This window comes from Rhincodon typus, chromosome 17, assembly GCF_021869965.1.
Source record: "Rhincodon typus isolate 14 chromosome 17, sRhiTyp1.1, whole genome shotgun sequence".
Taxonomy (NCBI): domain Eukaryota; kingdom Metazoa; phylum Chordata; class Chondrichthyes; order Orectolobiformes; family Rhincodontidae; genus Rhincodon; species Rhincodon typus.
The window spans coordinates 40143657-40154801 of NC_063348.1; the positions used below are offsets into that span (position 1 = coordinate 40143657).

The window sequence follows — 11145 nt, forward strand, 5'->3', positions numbered from 1 at the left end:
TTTGTCTACAATTCAATCCCAACTCCTTTATTCAACTAAATTTCATTTGATGACTTAATGTTCACTTTACAATTCGCAATTATTAAACAAAGACAAAATGCAAATATATAGGGCAACTCGCATGTAAATATCTTCAGTAAAACCCCAAAACTCTTTACTAATAATGAAATTATACAATTTGATTTTATCTTACAGTGAAAGTAGGTGGATGATTCCGCATACAAATACGATTATTAACCACAACAAACCTCAGCCAATATATGGCAGTTACGCATAAAAATGCTTAAAAACAAAGCAATACAGATGTGTATTAACAATATACTTACAAGTATAATTATAAAACCATGTATGTTTATATATAAATTAAATAGTATAGTTCATAAAACTATATGTTAAATGAGATTGAGTCAATTTAAATAACATCGAAATATTTGGAATGATTCCATTTTATGGATACAATTTACTGAGATAAACTAGAAAGAACAACATCCTGACATAACCATAAACATTCTCTATTTTGATGTGCATATTCACTTTTCATCTGCCACATTTTAAAACCTTTGGTTTATTTTCATTTTAAACATCGATATGGGCCTAGTGTTTAAAATGTAATGCGATGTTGCAGATAATCTAAACTGCTCTATGTCACATTAATGTCCTATTACAGTATGTGTCAATTCTGTCACATTATATGTCAAGTGCTATCAAGTTCATAGCAAGTCTAAAATGAAAATCATTTTAGAACAGAAAGCACAACGACATTAATTCAATGCAATTCACCTCACTATTTTCTGAAGACCAGTGTAACTACAAAAAGGATCAAAGCCTTCCCAATTTTGGTAACAAGGAAAGCTCTGGCTGCCTTAGACACAGAGTTTTATGCTTATCTTTTATACCATTGCTCTTATAAATGAATGGCACTTTCCAATGCAAAACCAGATCATAATGTGGGTGCTCATTCATAATGGGGTTGTTAACTTTGCAGGATTTTGCTGCTATTTCTCTTTATTCATCACTGCCTCCATAACACTCACAGAATGGAGAATACATGAAGGAGATATTGTTTAATAAATATTTTAATGTCAGAAAATAAAAATCAATTTAAGGAAAATGTTGCATATAATGTACCATTCTAATTCTAGTCTTCACCATGTCTGAACAGTCAGAACTGAATAAGGAAGCCTGTAGCGCAGATGAGTTAATATTGCAAAAGAGGAAAAGGAAACCTCAATTGTAACAAGAACAATCATTGAGCGTTGTTGTAATGGTTTAGTTTCTAGAAGTTTGTACTTGTTGAGTGACAAGATGAAGAAAATTACAGACAATTGTGAAGATAAATATTATTAAAAGAGACATGCAGTGTTTTGCAGATTTAGCAATTATATTTTGCTTCCTGAAATTTTGTCTGAAATACTTAAGAAACTAATAAATGTACACTTCTAATTGACATTATAACATTTCACCACTGTTTTTGATGACATATTAAGCTCTCCAAGCTGTTGAATGGACTATGAATGTACAGAACCTGTTGAATTATACTCCTGCAGAGAAACTGGCATATTACAGTGTTCAAGGGCTCTTTCCCACTAACACTATTGAGTGCCATGAATATTTAATAATCAGTAACAGTTGTAGATGTGATAGAATATATTTATAAATTGAAATCATATAATTTCAAACTGAATTCAAAGAGCAAAAATATATATCTCAATTCATCAGAATTTTTGTTTGATTGATTCTTCAAAAATGTAAGCAAAAACAAAATGTTAAGTTAAGGACAGAAAAAGAAGGAATGGACTTTAAATTGAAAGGTGGTTCTGTCTTCTCTTTTTTGAGCTGTTTAGCTGTGCAGAGGCAGTGAATGACAGCTACCCAGCTTGAAGCCTACAGAAAACACTGCCTCCCTCTTTCAGTCGCTATGGTGTGGCTTTTTCACACGTTCCTTCCCCAGCAGTGTTTGTCCCCAAACAGAGGAATAGAGCACAATAGCATTCCAGCTGCAGCACCCCTGCCACCAAAACAACCATGTAATGGGAATGCTAATTAGATGCTACTGCCCAGAGTGGCTGAAAGTGTTAAGTTTTCTAAACTTCACTTTATAAGTAATAAAGAAGTGTGTGTGTGTGTGTGTGTGTTTGTGTGTGTGTGTGAGTGTGAGTAAGTGAGAGAGAGTGTGTGTGTGTGTGTGTCTTGGGGGTGTTGAAGGTAGAAGGGCCAGGTTTGTGGTTGTGTTGGGAAGTGGATTGTTATGCTTAAGTCTCAATTTCTGAGTTAAAAGTTATTAAGGGGACAAATAGGGTATTTGACTTAGTCAACAATTTAGCTGAGCCTGACTCATAGTGAAATCATAGAAACTTGTTTTTATTATCAATTATCAATTTGTATCTACATATACAATCTCCACACAACCAACTTCAAAATAGATTTATGCATATCTACATGTTGAATTATCATTAAAACATTTCAAGTAGCCCTGTTGATTATCAGAATATCATTCATCATGCTCTTCCAATGTAATCCAACCAAAGCTTTTATTTACTTTGCTTTACTTACTAAGTTCTTTTAAAAGTGTTTTTCCTTACTCTACTGTTGAAAGTGTGAGTTAATTCTCCAATAAAAGCATTTAAAACTGTATCTCTTTAAAGACTTAGATTTCTACTGTAACTTAAAAGAAACTCTATGGCCATGAAGAAAAGGGGAAGGGCGGTCTGTCATTTTTTCTGAGAATGAAATATTTGCATTCGCAGCATTCCCGAGTGTGTGAATTGCTGTAACATTTCACAGTGTGTCGCAGAAAGATTAGGCACATGACATCTTACACTGAAAGACAGATACAATTAGCATCATTATTGTTGGCTCAGAGATCACAGTGAAAAGTATTCTGGCCTCCACTGGGTACTGGAACACATGTAATACATGTCACATTTATTTAATGGCATAAGTGCCAATCACTGTCTATAAGTATAACAAATACAACTGAAAAAGTAGCCTCTTTAAAAGTGTTATATCTCACCTGCTTACTGTAATTCCTTGCAGGCGTCAGCTTTTGGTTTATAGCCCATAGGACTCCCTGGATGTATGTCCTAGCTCCTGATGGGATGAACCCTTCCCCCTTAGAGACCCAGACAGGTCCACGGAGAGGTGTGTTGGAATTCTGCAGGCACTTGTCGAGCAATGGAACTGCAGGAAAACATCATTAAAAAAAAAGGACCTTATATCCACTGTGACCCACAGCTGCAGACACCAGCCTGAACTATAAGCTGCACTGCTTTCAGAACCAGGCCTAATTCTCAGTATCTATTATTCATATGTGACCTGAAGAAGCTCTGACAGGAGCAACTCCTAGATGCCTAGTGGTCACCACCAAGTGTAAAAGATATATATACATATGCACTCAGCCCCAACTGTAGGAATTGTGAAGCTCACCAAGCACACCTGAATAGATTTGAAGTGTGCCTAACTAACTGCACACAGTGTCATGGTGTGCACTGATTGCCTTATCTTCTCATTTATCACAGATGAGTTGAGGCAAGGCTTGCTGAAACATAACTTGCATTGTTCTGAAACTTGCAATAGCCCTTTTCTAAAGTGATTTTGAGCCCAGGGGAGCAGCTGTGTATAATAATTACAATTGTCATAGATGATATCGAGCAAAATGCCAGATATATCCCACTGACCTTTATGAAGCTTTACGCAACTGAACTGCAAGTGTACTGAATTGCGCTATCGTTTCCATCCAGAAATTAGCCTCTGCAGCTAGTGTCATTTACAGTCAATGTTTTTGTGAATGTTTAAGCACTTATGATGAAGTTGCATTTAAGCATTAAAAAAGGATAATTAACTTGCAAATTACCAATATTATAACATTCATATTCACGGCACAGATTAATGTGAAATTATTTAATTAAAATCGATTGCATTTACAACTTTAAAATTCACAAAGTGCATAAACAGATCTTATAAGTCCATTTTAATTCCCATGGCATTTCAATAAAAATACACTAATTTGAGTATCAGCAATATTAAATATTTTTTTTAATTCCGCGTGTTTTCAAAGGCAAAATTCTCCTGATATAAAAAACATTTTAAAAAGGCAGAAAATGCTGGAAGTATTGACCACATCAGGCAGCATTGGTGAAGAAAGAAACAGCACTAACATTTCAGGTTTTTGACCTTGAAAGATCATTGACCTGAAATTTTAACTCTTCTGTCTCCACAGATGCTGCCTGACCTGCTGAATTTTTCCAACATTTGCTATTTCCATTCTTTCATACTCATTTTCAGGAATTGATTTGTTGCAGCCCTCATTTACCGACATGGAGCTTTCAAAAAGCTGTCTAAACACTGAAGTATGTCATCCTGATCACTCTTTCTCAGGCAAAATTAAGGCAACAGCTGCTGTGACTTTTTGTTTATACGCTCGCCGTCACATTTATTGTCCCTCAGGTGCTGACGAGAGTAGTCAGTTTTCTTAAATATTGATGCCTATCTGAATTTGGAATTTTTTTCATTAACCACTGAATGGAATGACAAGTGCACGATTGCTGTACTTAAAGCAATCTTTCACAGCTGCTTTGCTTTTGCAGTGATCCCATTAAATTGACAGGCCCAGCCTGAAGGGTAAGCAGCATTACAGATCTGGAACATGATGTTGATTTTTCTTTATTGTTGCTTAGTGCACCTAATGGAACATGGTTTTATTCCTGAGAAAATAAAAAAAATTACTTCGGGTAATATATTTGTACAACCATAAAGAAAATTCAAATGCCTCTTTTTGCAGCCGCTGTTCAGCACCTGGGTTCTTTAGCTTTGCCTGCCTGATGGAGGTTTGCTATCTGCCAATAAATGGGCAGTAGGCACGCAATCAAATAATTCTTTGCTACTTATAAGAACGTAGCTTGATTTGTGCATTTTTTCCCGTCTTAAATTTTTGAAGCGGTTATGCATTAAATATGCTGGCAGATCTTCTGCTTGAGCAAGTGGAGTAAAATGTGTAAATCGTTCATGGCTTGCTGCTTCAGTTCAAGGACTGTCATTGATCATTTGTAACTATATCCACTCCTTGTTCCATGAAATCAAGTTTGGGGTAACGGACTCATCAGATGTAGGGTTAAATTGAGAGTGAAGAGGCTATGTGTCTATATAAGAGAGTTGCCATGTACCAGTCCTGCCTCAAAACAGCATGGGAGCTAAGGGTGATATTCAAAACCACTGCACTCATCATACGCTCGCTGCTTCTGAATGGGGCCTAGTCATAGGGAGTGCTTGGGCTTTTACAAAATTTTTTATCTCTCTTACTTACCCTACCACCCAGCTTCCTCACCTCTTAACTACCATTGGGGTATAGCATAACAATTTAGAGTATTAACTGACCTAAATTACAAGGTCATTGTACACATACAAGCGTCTCAAAGTGTAAGAAGAAAATGCAGGTTAACCTGTTCCTGAACCTGACTGCTGTGCCAATGGAGCTAATAATACATTGGTGTAGTATGTTTCAATAGCTTTCTAAATGTGGATATTTCTTACAACTTCAAACTAACCCGTCTGAAAATTTTGTAAACAGGCCTGGTAGTTTAAAACTATGAAATTAATTTCTCTGCTGATATATCAATAGCAGCTTATGTAATTAAAATAAAAGTCTACAGAATTGCTGAATGCTTATTATGCTAAAGGAAGCAATTCAATGTACTTTCACTTTGAACAGAGTAAGTATATGGAATGTTATTTAAGAAAACAAGCAACAGCATTTTTGCATAAACTTTCTCCAGGGTTCTGACTGTGCTATGGAGGAATATATTCAGATCTATGTGCATTTTTGTTATACTTACTTTTATTATTACTGAAGCAAATTTTTTTCAGCAATAACTTAAATGTTTAAACAGTGTGAATGAAGAGCTTCTATCAGTCTGTGAGGTAAAAGTTAGTCTGGTTCCTTCTTCAGAGCAGATTTCGGATGCATGACATGTTCTTGAAGTAAGAGACTGGAGGGTCGATAGAAATTGATCCCTGGGCTGCATCTGAATAATTGAGACAAGCTGCACCTTTACAGGCTCCCAATGGCCTTCAGACATCTCGGGAGGAGAACTGAGGTGGAAGCAGTGAAAGGTGGGTGGGCAATTACAAACCTGTCTCTTAAAATAAGCATTGGAAACAGGCAGAGACTAGAGAAGAGAAACTCATGATGTGTCAGTGTGAAAGCCCACAGGATCTTCTGCCAGTCAGGCACCTAGTGGTGCCCAATCAGCTTTTGAGCTGTATTAGGACCTCAAATGACCGGGTCCCAGTGGTTTAAATCCGCTGGCTGAGGAACTGCAGGCTCCAGAACTTGGCAGTGCCACAGAGGAGGTCAACATCCCCAGACTCACAGGATGGAAGAGCAACCACAGCAAAGATAATTGTCATTTAGGGGTTGAAATTATATCCCCTTCCAGGATTATTTCACAGAGAAGGTGAGGGGGGGGCAAGCCGCAGGAATTGGAAGCAAGGGCAGAGAGGTCAATCTCATTGGTCACACACCCTGCCCTGTGTCCAGTTCCTCAATCTTGTACAGATTATTCTTGACGGAGGGATCCCTTCCCCCAATGCCCCACCCCAACTGACAGCCTGCGCAAAGTAGCTTAATCTGTAGGACCAACTTTTTTTGTCCAGCCTCCAGCTGAAATAACTGTACCCAGGAACAAGTAGACCATTAACAGTCTGTTGGCAGCAGAGCAGGAAGTTGCCTCTGGTAGGGTATCTTTACCTGATGTGACAATGCCTCCATTATCTACCATAACTTGAGACAGGGTAATGTGGTATTTAAGAATCCAGCAGAACATTCAATATAGCTCACTGTCAGTTATATACAAATATTAGGGGTAGAATCTTATAGGGTTCTCAGCAATGTGGGCTCTGGCAAGATTTGTGGCATTGGGACCATCTTGCTCCATCTTTTACACTTTTGACAAGTAGCATAGCGCAAAACTCACCAGGCAGTAGTGAGCCACCAATTAAAGGGAATTATTGCGTATTAAACGCTTTTGTCAAAGCTCAACTCACCTTATTAATATTCAGTTACCTATCTTACTAAACGCACGAATCAAAATAGACATCATGGAAACACATGGAAATCAGAGTGGGTACCTGGCAAATTCAGCTCACCACTTGCTCCAAAGGACATCCATATTGGATTCTAGGCACCAGCATCTCAGGGCATGTCCCATGGTCACCAGCCACAGGCACCCCATTGTCCATGGACATTGGCATGTGACATGTGCCAGCCTCTGACAACCCCATGGGACATCTCTGTTCCACTTGCAGTTAATTTCTGCACTTCAATGCTGAACCTTGGTTGCAACCACTATAATGTGGTAATGTTACAACAAGGGACACGCATCCAGCATATGTACTGCACTGAGCTGTATCTCCATGCTATTCGCTTGTTGTGGTAGCCTTCACTTACTTTGACCAATCTGAATGATCACAACATTCCTGCCCTGCATTGCATTGCCTTTTGTGTTTTGTCCACTCGACTTTTTTTGCATATATATTTTTAATATATATATTTTTATATATATATTTTATATCTTTTTTTATATACCATCATCATATTAGTTCTGGGTTGCCTTGTTGATTAGTGCGGACACAAAGGCAGAAAGCTTGCCATGATTGTCAGTAAGCTTCACTCAAGTCAAGGAGGATAGCCTTCAGGCAGGGAAACCTGGCCTGGTATATTAAAGACAGGTTCCAACACCAGTCCAAGGGCTTGGACACTGTCAGTCAGCCACTGAGATGATCAGAGGCAGGATGCCCTCCACATAAGCAGTGAGGAGTCGAATGTTGGACAGTTCACCACAATTATTCTGCTGTACTGTGGGACATTTTTCTCCTGAGCAAGAGAGGTGCAAGTATTAGGGAGACGAAAATGGGTGGCACTTTTGTTGCAGGTTGGGAGGGTGTCCAGAGTGAGTTAGTAGATTGTGCAAAGGGTATACAGGGTTAATGGTGTCAGGGGTGAGAGTGACTGAGAGAAGATATTGCAGGCAAAAGTGAGAGTGGTGGAGCCTGAGTCTTGGCACGCATTGGGCACAGTAGCAGAGATGGAGAGAGCGTGTAATCAGAGGGAAGATGGTGGCAGTTATGCTGGCAGAGTAGAGAAGGACATTGCAATCCTTCTGGTGGTGCTATGCATTTCTCCAGATGGCTGAGACTGCTTTAACCTGCAATCTTGGACCAGGCTGGTATGGACTGGTGTTGTGGCCTCCACTGCTGGTCCTGGAAGAAGTGGGAATCCTGTGTCTGCACTACCCTGTTCAGCAGGATATCCAGGAACACGTCCGCAAAGTGAGACACCAATTTTCCCTTGCTGCCATGTCTGAAAAACTATGCAGAGCAGCTCCTGACTGACAGCGCTTCCCAACAGCCTTTTAAAGATGATACAGGTCCAGGGAATGCCAGTGACTTTGAGGATATCCGCTGAGTGTTTAGTTGTCTCAGTACAACACGTGGTAAAGTGGACCTGGAATTAGATGAGAAGGACTCCATAGTACCAGGGTAAGCAGTTATTGTGGCAAGTTTGGTAAGATGTAGTGAGAAAACATGTTAGGCATTGTGGCAAAAATCTCTCCGAAAACACCCGACATAACTCACAGCCAGCCAAAATAACGCCTACTATCTCCAAAATAATGAATGATTCAGCCTGTGATTCATAGATGCAGGTGTTAATCTATTTGGTTACAAAGAGAAGGTAACTTTCATCAGCATATCATGGTTCATGTGGCCCCAGTTAAGGTGGGGTTTTAGACGGTTATACTCTTACCTCACGTGTTATGACGCAGTGATGATATCATGAGCAATTCTATTAAAGGTGTACTGACATACTGACTGAGAGAAATAACACAACATTCCCCTTTTTCCTAAGTTAAAAAATATCCCAAACAGATATATATGATTGTACATAGGTATGTGCTGTCAATTCAATAATTATACAAACAGATAAAAAGAGTTTACAAGATTAACAACTCAAATTTCAATGTAATGTTTTGAGACCTTTGGCACTGGACTTGAAATGTCGACTGTGCTTCTCTCTCTACAGATGCTGCCAGATCTGCTGAGTTTTTTGCACTTTCTCTTTGTGTTTCAGATTTCCAGCATCCGAGTTCTTTATTTTTATATAAATGCAAACCTCTTGTTTTGTTGCTTGAGAGTTGATGGCCATTGATTTGATGGTTTCTACCATATATTCTGCTAGACTGTTTCAATGGGGATAATGGTATGGTGATACAATATGGGTAACTCGCCACTTAGCACACATCTTTAAATGGTTTGGCAGTAAACTGCAGGCCGTTTCTCAAACAGTATCTGTTCCAGTACACCAACTAATCTGAAAAATGCTGTCATCATATCAGCAATGGTTGTGCTTGCCATGTTACTAAATTGTCAACGAATGTGAAATTTCAAGAAGTAATCTGTTACAAGGATGTAATCTTCCCTGTGCACTACATATAGGTCCTCTGCTACCTTCATCCTAGACGTGGATGAAAAATCATGTGGATGTGAAGGCTCTGTCCACTGCTGGTATTGATGCGATTGTCACGCCTCATATGGATTCACAAGTCATTGAATATTAAATATCCTGATCCATTGCTGTTGCACAACTGCTGTACACAGTTTTACATTCTAGCCTTTCATGTACTTAATACTCATGTGTCCCAAGTGTGACATGGACATGATATGTTGGCATTGGTGGTTTTGGTATGAGAATTTGTTTGCTGTTGAAAATGACTTGTCATTAAATGCCAGAGTTGATCTATGTATGACCAAAATGAATGAATGTTCTCAGGTATTTCCTTAATACTGACAAGCCATTCCTACTTAATGGCCTTTTTCAATTCATGTGGTTGTTCATTTTCAACTGTCGTCAGTGGCTCTAATCAAAGTATATTAGATTAACTTTGAGAATGTTTTCAATTTCAACTGATTCAATTCTATCACTTGCAGCCTGTTCCACTACAGTGGATTGGGTTTGAATCTCATGAAATGTGACTATACTAAGGTCTATGCATATGTGGTCATTCTGCCATTGCTGGATCCTTCATATCTACTGGGCACAGATTTTGGGGATCCAAGATGAACTAGTGTATTGGCACTGCAGTGTTATTGTGGCAATGCACAGAGCTGACAGTTCCAAAAAAGAGTCACATCAGACTTGAAGCATTAACTTTGTTTCTCTCTCCACAGATGCTGCCAGATCTGCTGAGTTTCTCTGGCACTTTGTTTTTATTTTAATTTTCCAGCATCTGCAGTACTTTGCCTACACTTACGGAATTGGTGAGCCAATATACATTAGGGTGAGTCAGATGACTTTCTAAAGGATCTTCAGCTGGTCTTTGAGAACTTCTCAGATCTTTTCTGGATCTTTTTCATTATCCACAGAAATTCTGTGTTAATTCTGTGAAACCCTTCTTTGTCAATGTCAAGCATGACTTTTAGAGCTTCTCCCTAGGACCATCAGTTGATCTGTAAACTAAAACTGCAAATGTTGTTCAGAAATTTGTAAGTCAGTGAAAGCTTCATTGGATGCCCCCATACAGAATTAGATACATGTTTTTCTTGATGAAGGTATTTGCTGTATTTTTTTAGGTAGTAGAGGCAGTACAGTATTTGTTCTTTTCTTTTACTGGTTTTGATTTTCTTCTTTTCTATTTTTCTCTCTTTTGCTTCCATTTCACTTTATTTTTCACTATTGCTGCTACTTTCCTGGCTTTAGTCCCTTGAAAAATGTTGGATTAAGAAGTACAATATTGTTGGTTTAAAATTGCAGACTTGTAGTTACTGTTCTCTACCATTAGGTGGTAGTTCACACTAAATAAGTAATCATGGCACCATGCAGGCTTCCCTTTACTTTCACGTCAAATTGGAGAAGCAAAATAGTGAAGCCAGTCAAAGGTTATGACACTGGTAAGGCTTCTTAGAATAGAAAACTGTTTTTTAAATATTTTGTCAGCTGTGTTTTCTTATCTGTTCTGTGAGGAGCATTTAGTTTCCACTTTTTTAGAAAAAAAAAGCCAGAATAGCATGCTACTAAGATAACAAGGTGTAGAGCTCGATGAACACAGCAGGCCAAGCAGCATCAGAGGAGCAGGATAGCTGACGTTTCAGGCC

The 11145-nt window shown here is 38.6% G+C and overlaps 1 protein-coding gene across 1 annotated transcript in view; it reads right to left on the bottom strand.

The window, feature by feature from the left end:
- Window positions 1-11145, bottom strand: part of LOC109927834 (doublecortin domain-containing protein 1-like) — a 395969-nt gene that overhangs the window by 344951 nt on the left and 39873 nt on the right. Inside the window, exon 6 of the mRNA XM_048607351.1 lies at window positions 3014-3180. Within this exon, the coding sequence (XP_048463308.1) occupies window positions 3014-3180 (167 nt within the window). The remainder of the gene's footprint in view (window positions 1-3013; window positions 3181-11145) is intronic.